Source organism: Haematobia irritans, chromosome 4, assembly GCF_050003625.1.
Source record: "Haematobia irritans isolate KBUSLIRL chromosome 4, ASM5000362v1, whole genome shotgun sequence".
NCBI lineage: Eukaryota > Metazoa > Arthropoda > Insecta > Diptera > Muscidae > Haematobia > Haematobia irritans.
The window spans coordinates 68,854,194-68,866,763 of NC_134400.1; the positions used below are offsets into that span (position 1 = coordinate 68,854,194).

General features: G+C 31.8%; 1 protein-coding gene and 1 long non-coding RNA gene across 3 annotated transcripts; one reads left to right on the forward strand and one right to left on the reverse strand.

Annotated features, from left to right (window-relative positions):
• The first annotated feature begins 1,612 nt into the window (after positions 1 to 1,612).
• On the forward strand, positions 1,613 to 3,903 carry LOC142236982 (uncharacterized). Its single transcript, XR_012722289.1, has 3 exons — positions 1,613 to 1,746; positions 3,405 to 3,553; positions 3,609 to 3,903. It is a non-coding gene; the product is annotated as an uncharacterized LOC142236982 (long non-coding RNA).
• Positions 3,904 to 7,333: 3,430 nt separating this feature from the next.
• Positions 7,334 to 8,982, reverse strand: LOC142234765 (uncharacterized). 2 transcript variants are annotated; one of them, XM_075305944.1, is made up of 6 exons: positions 8,764 to 8,982; positions 8,497 to 8,707; positions 8,252 to 8,440; positions 7,992 to 8,201; positions 7,690 to 7,820; positions 7,334 to 7,540 (listed from the first exon to the last, which is right to left on the reverse strand). In XM_075305944.1, exons 2-6 carry the CDS (start codon positions 8,704 to 8,706, stop codon positions 7,534 to 7,536), a joined length of 747 nt encoding a protein of 248 aa, XP_075162059.1. In that variant the 5' UTR covers position 8,707; positions 8,764 to 8,982; the 3' UTR covers positions 7,334 to 7,533. The 2 variants fall into 2 exon arrangements, with proteins under 2 accessions (XP_075162059.1, XP_075162060.1); XM_075305945.1 differs by having other exon boundaries at positions 8,497 to 8,710.
• Positions 8,983 to 12,570: the final 3,588 nt, after the last annotated feature.

Here is a 12,570-nt window from a genome sequence, read left to right on the forward strand (position 1 = left end):
TCAATTCAGTCAATATTTTTTCCATAAGTTTAGGAATAGCGCAAAGATTTGAAATACCTCTGTAATTACGAAACGTCGATCAGATTGGTATTACTTATATCGTAGGGATAAATACTATTTTGGTTAAAGAATTTGTCAGAGTAGGTAGTCGCAAAGAAATCTGCGAAAATATTAGATATATCAATATCATTATCAGCTGACATAGAACCATATTTTATATAACTCGGTATACAATTCGAACGACGTTTAGAATTTACAAATTTATAGAGGGATTTAGGATTAACTTTCAACTGGTCCTTCACCCTACTTAAATAATTATTGTGAGCCAGCTTATTTTCCAAGTTGTATTGTGACCTAGCAACTAAATATTTTGTAAAATCTTGAGTAGATCCTGATCTTTTAAATTTTTTATATAACTTATTCTTCTTATTCTTCAACTGTGAAAGGTTTCTAGTACTCCAAGGAGGACCGGAAGTTCGATCAATTGTAGATTTAGGAACTGATTTAGAAATACAATCTAATAGAATTGAGTAAAAGCAAGAAGACAGCTCGTTTATCGAATTTGAAAATAATACGTTACCCCAATTTATTTCTGAGAGCAATGACCTAAGTTTAGTAAAGTTTGCCTTTGCGAAGCAATATTCTTTCCTCACCGTGGCGCTTCTTCGTGGGGTGAGGTTCGGAGTAGATATATTTACACTCAGGGTAGGATGAAATGTATCTGTATTGGTTCGCAAGATTCAATGTAAGTATCCGATGTTTGATTAACAAACACTAGATCAAGTAGTTTGCCGTGGGAATTAAATATATCATTTATCTGAAAAAGTCCGAAATTGAACAAGGAATGAAGAAAATCGTTAGAAAGCCCATTAGGAGTTATTGGTAGAAGACTATTAGAGTCTGAAGAAAATATCCATGATACTGATGATAAGTTGAAGTCACCCAGGACGACTAAAATATCGGACGGTAAAGAAGAATTAAAGGCAGACTTAATGGCCGATAGGTGTTGTGAATAGACGTCATTATCAGAAGAAGGAGGTACATATGAACAGGATATATATAATATAATGTTAGCCAAATTTACTTTTAAAATAACAATTTCAATGTTATCCGCAACTGGAACATGGATCTGTTCTGAAGGAAAATCAGTGGAGACTGCGATTAATACGCCGCCTCCAGTCTTTTTAACTGTACTTTTCCGATCACACCGGTAAATTTCGTATTTGGAACACAATATTTCCGTATCGTAAATCTTACTCTGGAGCCATGTTTCTGTAAATGCTAAAATTTGAAAATCAAAACCAAAACTGTTTGAACACAGAAAAAACTGAAGCAAAATAAAAATCAATTATTGGCATAATTGTATGAAAAAATTATATCAAATACGATTTTTATTAAGTCAAACATGAAAATAATTGGTTGAATGAAAAACTGGCAAAAATATCAAAATTCTCTGGTAATTGAATTCACAACACATCAATTACTATACTCAATTGGGCCAAGTATAAAAGTTATTGATTTAAGTATAATGCGTAATTCCCTGATAAAACTGTTTATGACGTTGCTACGTAACGAAAAATAAATAAATAGAAACAATAAAATGTCATTTATTTTTATTATTAAGAAACTTCGTAAGTAACATACATGGTCGAATTTACACGCAAATAAACCGTGGTATCGGTACCGCGAGTCGAAATGATTACATTAATAACATTTTTGGCGCATCATATTTTATTTTTCTGCCAGGTAAGTACCTTTATCTAAATACTAGTGTTTTTGGTCAAACGCATTTTTTTTTGTGGAAACTACACTCAAAGAATTCTCTTAGTAAAAATGAACATTTTCATTGTAAGTCTAACGTGTGAGAGTTAGAGTAACTCTTTCTCTCTCAAGCATATTTACGAAATACTAATGTACGTTCACGCAAACAGAACTCTTAAAGACGGTTAATAATTTTTAGACTCTTCGATTATTAGTCGGAATCACGAATGTTTCACGGCACTAACTTCTTACGATGGAAAGTTACTATAATATATTTAGTATATATTTCGTGTATTCGTCAAAAGCCGTTCGTAAAATTTGCAAAATTCACAGACAACTTTAATAAAATATGTAAATGAATTCTTTTGTTGTATAAACTTATGTTACACACATCCTGAGTTGGATCATTCTAAAACTTGCGAAAAAGCTTTGGAATATACATATAATTACATTATTTCTATTTATACCCTTCACCACTACTGTGGTACAGGGTATAATAAGTTTGTGCATTTGTATGTAAAGCCAAGAAGGAAAAGTCTGAGACCCATCGTTTAGTATACACAGAGTTGTACATTAATTCAAAGACAATCGCTATTGATTTTGGAAAAAATCGGTTCAGATTTAGATATAGCTGCCATATAGGGTTTCCATATGGATAATTTTCAAAAGAGAACTTTCGCTTTTAAAAAAGAGAACATTTTAACTAAAAGAGTTTACAATAAAAAATTCTTTATTAAATAATGAATAATTTTATTGATGTCAAAATTCGAATAATAATAGTTTCTAATGATAGAAACAACGATATAAATATATAATAAAACAATAAAAAACAAAAGAATCACATTTTCTTAAAAAATAAACAAAACAAATTCCAAAATACGCTGTCAAAAATATAACACACATGTTTCTATGATCTCGCCCACAATTGACGACGACAACGTATTGGCGTATTTACGTCGTACGTTCAATTACATCTATTTCTAATTTTAACGCCGTACGTCGAAACGTCGCAATTGTGTTCCGGCCTTTAATTTGTCAACAGATTTAACCCAGTAAACAATTAGTGGCGAACAATTGTGACGAATTCCTACTAAATAAATAAAATTCCATCAATCTAAGATTTTTTTTAATAGAGTACATAAAGAGCACTGTTGGACATAAAAATACGGCATCAAAAAAAAAGAGAGTGAACAAAAAGATACGAACACAAAAAGAGAACATGTTATCTTTAAAAGAGATGTAATGGACAGCCTACTGCCATATATATTTATGACCGATGTGGTCATAATTGACGTATTTATCAACTTGTTTTCTTAAAATTTCGCACAAGTTGACCTTAGCCTATAAATTTTTTCTTTCATGTTAAGATACCCATTTTTAAGTCATCGACTTTTGGACAAGGAAAATAACTTTATTTTAGAGAAATGCGACTTCTATGCTAAGCAAAATTTGTATACGTATTTTAAAGACATGAAATCTTTGACCTCACGACAATATTTTTGTCAGTGTGTTTTGGGACTCTCGTAAAATATGCAAAATATTAGCAAAATCGGTTCAGATTTAGATATAGCTCCCATATATATCTTTCGTCCGATTTGCACCTATATGATTATTAATAAATTTATATTTATTTTTATCTTCAGATTGATATTGATTTTGCTTTAAAATTTCCTTTTGCAAAAGATATGAAAATTACATGGACATCTTTGGAAAATAAAATTTTTAAAAACCAAATTGCCGAACTCTACTTTACTTAAGAAATTCGATGACGGGGATACAGCTTCAAATCAAGGTTTGTATTATTATATAGTCGATACTTATGTAAATAAGCAATCTTATGATTTCAGAAACAATTTGCAATATTCTGGACTTTGCATCAAAGGGTAAACTCTGATGAAAATGGGTGCACAATAAGGAAGACATATAGTATTTTAGACTCGCAAGAATCTTTTGCATTTATAAGAAGTATATTTAAAATATTTTATGTCTTTAATTTACAATATCCAGAAGAATCAGATATTTTTTATAACTTCATTCAATACTTTTTTTATGACATGCCTAAAAAGAAAAAAATACGAAAAAGTTTCCGTTATAAAAAATTAAATTTTAACACTTGACTTATAATGTTTAACTTAAATTGTTTCATTTACCAACACATTATCTGATAATGTTTAACTTAAATTGTTTCATTTACCAACACATTATCTGAAACCATTTCAATCTTTAACTGATATATGAATTATACGTATTTCATATCTATACAAAAAATTGTTACAAAAAACTATTCTGAATTGTCGTTTATAAGTTTTTTTTTATTTGTAGTGTTATAGATTTAACACAATTATTCATATTGCTTTTTTCTCCAACTCGTCCATATTTTATATAAATTTGTATTATTTTATATTATCCATTTCACTTATATATGTTTGTAAAATAAAACTTAATCTTAATAAAAACCAAAAAAAAACATTTCTCAGTGTATTTATTCATAAAAAATTTTTATGGGAATTTAATAATCTATATACTTAAATCAAATATCATAGTAATTGAATGAAATGGGAACACCAATTACTTCGTCACTTGAACTCAATACAGAAGTAATTGGCTTACAGTACTAAATTGATTACCATCGTATTAAACTTAATTACGATTTTAATTGATTTACCGTACAAAATTTAATAAACATTTAACTCAGTTCAATTACGACGTAATTGAAAAGAAGCATATGATTCAAGTACAAATGTATTTAGATTGATTACTATCTCATTTGAATGTCATGCCAAATTCCAATTACGTTTCTACTCAATACAAATACCCCATCATTTGAAAATAATTTTACAACGAAATTACAGTTTGGGTAATTGGATTTACAATTTTCGTCATAAGCTGAAAATCAAATACAAAAATAATTGAATTCACAATTTTTGTATTTGATTCAAATATTCACTTTTTTCTGTGAATAAAGAGTTGGTAATTTCGTATTTAAGCCTCTAACATTTTGATATACAATAGATATATGATCGGTAGAAGTTATTAGTTTTTTGGAACATTAATAGATGGTAAATAAGCAATGTCTGTACGAGGAGTATCCTTGTAAACATATTCAGATATGAATGCATTTGGTGGCCAAAAATTTGGATTAACAATTGTGTCATAGATTTCCATTGGTACAATAATTTTGAAGGATGATTTGCTTCGCCTTTCACGATATTTAAATTTGAAAATGCTTATTTCAAAATCTCCATTCAATTTTGATTTAATATAGTGGGATATGTCCTCTATGGTAGTTTGAGCTGCAAATCTTGCAGCAAAAATTGTTTTTTTCGGTGTTACCACTTCTAAAGGTTTTGGAGGAACAGCTGATAAAGGTGAGGTTAATGGTGTGTGGTATCTGTTAGATCCAGAAGGTGTAGCCGTAAGTAAGGTATGTACATTTGGAAAAGATGTCGACTGTGATAGTATTTGTGTTGGATCAGTAGAAAACGAAACGGTACTGTTTAATTGATTGCTTGGTTCAGTAGATGTATTTGAGTTAATTGCTACATTATTGGAATGATCGGTATCTTCTGCACGAATTGTTGGCTTTTTACGCTTGCGAATTGAGTCAATGGTAGATTGTAAAAATTTTTCTAAACAAGAAGCATTTTCAAATACAGCTTTATATTTTTCAAATTTCTCAACCAACGCAATAAGATCCTTGTTGATTATTTCAAATTCTGTACGAGTGTTTTTAAAGAATGCATAGAATTCCACATCGAATATTTTGCATTTTTTGCAGCACCAACGTAGGCCTTTATCACGAAGATTGTCCGCAGTTCGAGCTGCCAACTCAACACACTTGGCATGATATGTGGTATAGCATAGCCAACATGAAACCATTGGTTCTTCAATTTTTTTTATTGAACGGATTTGAGCAATTCATGTTTGGATATTGATATGTATTGTTTTCTTGTGCAAAGGTATTATTATGGTTTGAAATGATGTTGGTAGTTGTGATGAATAAATATATTTGAATATTAAAGTATACCTTTAGGCGTAAATTTAAGATCAGTAGTGGGATTCTGTATTCAATTTTAACGATGAATCGCATCGTTAAGAAGGGATAACAAGAAAAATAACAACTAAGTTATTCGGTACCCATTTTAAACAATGTTTGGTATTGTTTAGAATCAGCTGTTTTCGTTAACATATAAAACAGTCGTGAACTAAACGACGGCAAATTATGTGTTGTTTACTTCAAGATCATAAAATAGGCATATTTATTTGTGATGGCGTTTGAGTATTTGGCTTTCGATTTTTCACAAAATACATCGGATAATGATGCTCAAACAAGGGACAAACGTATGCTTCGAGATATGGAAAATCCATTTGATTTAAGCACAGAAGAGTTTCGTAAACTCTATCGATTTACTCCGGAAATGGCACATGAACTTGTCCACCAAGTTGATGGAGACTTAAGAGGATCAAGGGTAAATGCTTTATCCACAGAGAAACAGGTACGTACGAGTATAGTGTAGGAATAGGTACGAAACGAAATATAAATTTTATGTTTGTAGGTTCTCGCTGCACTACGTTTTTATGCGACGGGTTGTTATCAACGTCCTGTAGGAGAGCAATGGGGTATATCTATGAGTCAGCCCTCAATAAGTCGATGTATTCATCGTGTGACCTATGCAATCAATAAAAATCTATTATTTTCCAATGTAAAATTTCCAATGACCCATATCGAGCGTCAAGCTGCAAAAGCTACTTTTGCCTCCGCCGCCGCGCCATTTGTTGGTGGAACCATCGGTGCAATTGATTGCTCCCATGTATCAATACTGGCGCCACGAAGCCATGAAGAAGCTTATGTAAATCACCACGGTTACCACTCATTAAATGTGCAAATGGTAAGTGACTTCTTAAAAAGTTTGAAAACCTCAAAAGTTTTTACCAATTATAGATATGTGATCCAAATCTAAAAATTCTTAACGTCAACGCTAAATTTCCGGGAGCTCGACATGATTCGTACATTTGGAACTCTTCAGCAGTACGAAGAGTTATGCAGCGAAGTTTTGAAAATGGACAACATAACATGTTTTTAATAGGTTTGTGATTTCTTTTACAACATTAGAAGATTAACTATAGGTATGCAATTAAATTCGTAGGAGATTGTGGATATCCATTGGAGCCATGGCTTATGACACCACTACCAAACCATCCAGAAGGAAGCCCAATTTTTATACAATGAGGCGCTATGTAAAGCAAGAAATCCCATTGAAAGGCTCTTTGGAGTACTAAAAGCAATGTGGAGGTGCCTATCTGGCCAAAGAACTCTTTTGTATGACCCCGTGTTTGTCGGTATGGTAGTTAACGCCTGTGCAACTTTTCACAACATTTATCTAGCTCACAAAAGACAGGAAGAATGGGAAGAATTCCTAGATTTCGAATTCTTAGAGTATAATACAGACACAATTGATAGTGATACAGCCAACACAATATCATCAGTAGCAAAACGTATCCAAGACCGCCTCATTACAAATAATTTCACATAGTTTTATGTTTCTTCTAAATTGAAAACAAGTGGACTGAATTTTAAAGTTAATTATATATTATATTATTAATTTATTATACACTAATAAAAGAATAAAAACATTTTTATAAAGCTAAGCCTTTTTATACTAAAAACTAAAAAAATCATAAGTTCATATTGTAAGCCTCAGAGACACCTTAAAAATTAAAAGACGATTTCAATGTGATAATAAGTAAGAAAAGATCATTTGGTTGCCAACTTCATTGCCTGAAAATAAATTATAATGCAAACATAAAATGGAGTATATATTGGTGAAAAATATTTATTGAAATAAAAACTATAAAACAATAAATGTGAATTTGGCAAAAAATATCACGATGAATGAATATAGAACCGGGCTTAGCTTGAATACTTACAGATTGTTTATGGAGATAGCCAAATTATTAAACGCTTCTGCTACTGCACTCATTCCTGTACCTAGGGTTTTTGTCGCCTCCGCCATCATCTTAACGTTCTCAACATTTGCGGCAGCACATTCCGCCAATAACTTAAAATAAAAAATGTGTAAGAAAGAGCTATTAGTAAACCTCATAAATGAGGAAATGTGTTGGTTACTATATATTGTATGGGTCTCGATTTATATTTCTGGTAGGTACATTTTCACGCAGATCACTATCCACTTTATTGATGCTATTTTATAGAATTTCGTAACAAATACCTTTAAACATTCCGCCTGCTTGTTGGCAATATCCAAAAATTTGTTTTGTACTTCATTTTCGGATACTTTCTTTGGAGTTCTCCTTCTTGGTTTTTTATTTGATGTAGTGGGAGTTTCGTACTTGAATTCGTAGTACGATTCACTTTTATTTGGGGATGATGGAATATCGTAAACTATGTCCTCGCCTTCTTCCATGCGTAGTTGGAGGGCCTAATGGAAAACAATGTTATATATTTTCTGAAAGTATGAACTCGTATCACCTCCTCCGATGGAATATTTTCTTTAACTTCCTCATGTCCTTCGATATAGCTTTTTCCAACTAATGAAACTACACGCTTTTCGAGTTCCGATATCGACTCCTCCAAAATCGGATTGTTACCAGTCAACGCCATCTGTTTTTTACGGTCCCTGACTTTAACACTGGTTCTACTCTTTAAATCCCTCCATACCTGCAAAAACAGATTTCACATAATATAAAAATGTATGAACTTTTGAACTATATTACCGTTTGCCATTGTTCAACAGTCTTTACTGCACCACCAATTCCATTCAAAAGGTCAGCCAATTCTCTCCACTTTTTTTCATTTTCATATTTACCATGCAATTTCTGAAATTGTCCTCCACAAAATCCAGGATTCTGGGTCATGTAGTCAACCATCTGAGTTAACTGTTCGGGAGAGGCTCGGCTTCTTTTAGCTGCGTTGTTTACCGACATGCTGCTAAAGGAGTACATATTAAAAATTAGAATTGTGATTAAATTTAGTTAACTCACTTTTCTAAGGTTTTCGCAGCTCTTTTATAACAATATTTAAGGGATATTGTTCGTCCTCCTTTGTATTTTTAATTTTGTTTACATTTTATTTGGTAGTGTTGCCAGTGAACCAACAATTTTTTGTAAACAAAAATAAGAGATAACTACTGTTGTTAAAGATTACTTGCAGAATGACTCAATCGTTAGTGCAAACACATTTTTTCGTAGACAACGTTAACGATGCGATTATCGTGAAGAAATACAGAATCCCACTACAGGTGATTTCAGTTATGGTGAGTATGAGTAATAAAACAGGTAGTTAAATGTGTTGAGTATAATAATTCAACTCAAGCACAGATGGTTGTTAACAGCTGTTATTGTTTACGAAGTGAGGATAATACCAAAGGAATGTACAATCGGTTAACAGAACAAATATAAATTTCCAGTGATATTTCCAACTTGTTGTGACTTGTAAAACAATTTTGATTTATTTTAAATGTCGAAACTTGCCAATAACACCAACAGCAGGCCGCAGCAATCAAATTCAACGGTTCCCCCACTTGTGAATCAGCAACAAAGATGGCCCAGTTTGGGTAATTCGTTGTTTAACTTTAGTTTTTAAATGTTTTATCGGAGCGAAAACAAACGCGTCTGCACTCTGTAATAGCTTGAACAAATTTTTTTAAGGAGATATAGGCAAAATAACTTTTTCATATAAAAATTGCAATTTTTTTAGGTTTTGAGCGGATTATTAAATTTTTTGGGGTGTTACGAATTAAAGTCCTTTTCGCTCTAGGACGCGTATATATAAAGATATGGGCAAAATAAGTTTTTCAGATAAAAATTTCAATTTTTTTTAGGTTTTGGGAGATATGGGCAAAATAAGTATTTCATATCAAAATTTATTTTTTTTTAGGTTTTGGGTGGATTTGTCAATTTTTTGGGTGTGGTCACGAATTAAAGTCCTTTTCGCCCTAGGACGTATATTTAAGGAGATATGGGCAAAATAACTTTTTCATATAAAAATTGCAATTTTTTTAGGTTTTGAGCGGATTATTAAATTTTTTGGGGTGTTACGAATTAAATTCCTTTTCGCTCTAGGACGCGTATATACGAAGATATGGGCAAAATAAATTTTTCAGATAAAAATTTCAATTTTTGTAGGTTTTGGGAGGATTATTCAATTTTTTGGGGGTGGTCATGAATTAAAGTCCTTTTCGCGCTAGGGCGCTTAGTTTAGGAGATATGGGCAAAATAAATTTTTCATATCAAAATTTAAATTTTTTTAGGTTTTGGGTGGATTTGTCAATTTTTTGGGGGTGGTCACGAATTAAAGTCCATTTCGCCCTAGGACGCATATTTAAGGAGATATGGGCAAAATAACTTTTTCATATAAAAATTGCAATTTTTTTAGGTTATGAGCGGATTATTAAATTTTTTGGGGTGTTACGAATTAAAGTCCTTTTCGCTCTAGGACGCGTATATACGAAGATATGGGCAAAATAAGTTTTTCAGATAAAAATTTAATTTTTTTAGGTTTTGGGAGGATTATTAAATTTTTTTGGGGGTGGTCATGAATTAAAGTCCTTTTCGCGATAGGGCGCTTAGTTTAGGAGATATGGGCAAAATACGTTTTTCATATCAAAATTTAAATTTTTTTTAGGTTTTGGGTGGATTTGTCAATTTTTTGGGTGTGGTCACGAATTAAAGTCCTCTTCGCCCTAGGACGTATATTTAAGGAGATATGGGCAAAATAACTTTTTCATATAAAAATTGCAATTTTTTTAGGTTTTGAGCGGATTATTAAATTTTTTGGGGTGTTACGAATTAAAGTCCTTTTCGCTCTAGGACGCGTATATACGAATATATGGGCAAAATAAGATTTTCAGATAAAAATGTCAATTTTTTTAGGTTTTGGGAGGATTATTTAATTTTTTTTGGGGGGTGGTCATGAATTAAAGTCCTTTTCGCGCTAGGGCGCTTAGTTTAGGAGATATGGGCAATATAAGTTTTTCATATCAAAATTTAATTTTTTTTTAGGTTTTGGGTGGATTTGTCAATTTTTTGGGTGTGGTCACGAATTAAAGTCCTTTTCGCTCTAGGACGCTTTTTTAAGGAGATATGGGCAAAATAACTTTTACTTATAAAAATTGCAATTTTTTTAGGTTTTGGGAGGATTATTCAATTTTTTTGGGGGTGGTCATGAAGTAAAGTCCTTTTCGCGATTGGGCGCTTAGTTTAGGAGATATGGGCAAAATAAGTTTTTCATATCAAAATTTAAATTTTTTTAGGTTTTGGGTGGATTTTTCAACTTTTTGGGGGTGGTCATGAATTAAAGTCCTTTTCGCTCTAGGGCGCTTAGTTTAGGAGATATGGGCAAAATAAGTTTTTCATATCAAAATTTAATTTTTTCGTAGGTTTTGGGTTGATTTGTCAACTTTTTGGGTGTGGTCACGAATTAAAGTCCTTTTCGCCCTAGGACGTATATTTAAGGAGATATGGGCAAAATAACTTTTTCATATAAAAATTGCAATTTTTTTAGGTTTTGAGCGGATTATTAAATTTTTTGGGGTGTTACGAATTAAAGTCCTTTTCGCTCTAGGACGCGTATATACGAAGATATGGGCAAAATAAGTTTTTCAGATAAAAATTTCAATTTTTTTAGGTTATGGGAGGATTATTCAATTTTTTTGGGGGTGGTCATGAATTAAAGTCCTTTTCGCGCTAGGGCGCTTAGTTTAGGAGATATGGGCAAAATAAGTTTTTCATATCAATATTTAAATTTTTTTTAGGTTTTGGGTGGATTTGTCAATTTTTTAGGTGTGGTCACGAATTAAAGTCCTTTTCGCCCTAGGACGTATATTTAAGGAGATATGGGCAAATTAACTTTTTCATATAAAAATTGCAATTTTTTTAGGTTTTGAGCGGATTATTAAATTATTGGGGTGTTACGAATTAAAGTCCTTTTCTCTCTAGGACGCGTATATACGAAGATATGGGCCAAATAATTTTTTCAGATAAAAATTTAAATTTTTTTAGGTTTTGGGAGGATTATTCAATTTTTTTGGGGGTGGTCATGAATTAAAGTCCTTTTCGCGCTAGGACGCTTAGTTTAGGAGATATGGGCAAAATAAGTTTTTCATATCAAAATTTAAATTTTTTTTAGGTTTTGGGTGGATTTGTCAATTTTTTGGGGGTGGTCACGAATTAAAGTCCATTTCGCCCTAGGACGCATATTTAAGGAGATATGGGCAAAATAACTTTTTCATATAAAAATTGCAATTTTTTTAGGTTTTGAGTGGATTATTAATTTTTTTGGGGTGTTACGAATTAAAGTCCTTTTCGCTCTAGGACGCGTATATACGAAGATATGGGCAAAATAAGTTTTTCAGATAAAAATTTCAATTTTTTTAGGTTTTGGGAGGATTATTCAATTTTTTTGGGGGTGGTCATGAATTAAAGTCCTTTTCGCGTTAGGGCGCTTAGTTTAGGAGATATGGGCAATATAAGTTTTTCATATCAAAATTTAATTTTTTTTTTAGGTTTTGGGTGGATTTGTCAATTTTTTGGGTGTGGTCACGAATTAAAGTCCTTTTCGCTCTAGGACGCTTTTTTAAGGAGATATGGGCAAAATAACTTTTACATATAAAAATTTCAATTTTTTTAGGTTTTGAGTGGATTATTAAATTTTTTGGGGTGTTGCGAATTAAAGTCCTCTTCGCTCTAGGACGCGTATATACGAAGATATGGGCAAAATAAGTTTTTCAGATAAAAATTTCAATTTTTTTAGGTTTTGGGAGGATTATTAAATTTTTTTGGGGGTGGTCA

Excerpts from the sequence above, each read along its gene's own strand:
- LOC142234765 (XM_075305944.1), bottom strand. The coding sequence starts at position 8,706 with ATGTCGGTAAACAACGCAGCTAAAAGAAGCCGAGCCTCTCCCGAACAG. Across the intron at positions 8,441-8,496 it reads CTGTTGAACAATGGCAAACG|GTATGGAGGGATTTAAAGAG; the intron begins GTAATATAGTTC and ends CTGTTTTTGCAG. Across the intron at positions 7,821-7,991 it reads AGCAGGCGGAATGTTTAAAG|TTATTGGCGGAATGTGCTGC; the intron begins GTATTTGTTACG and ends TTTTATTTTAAG.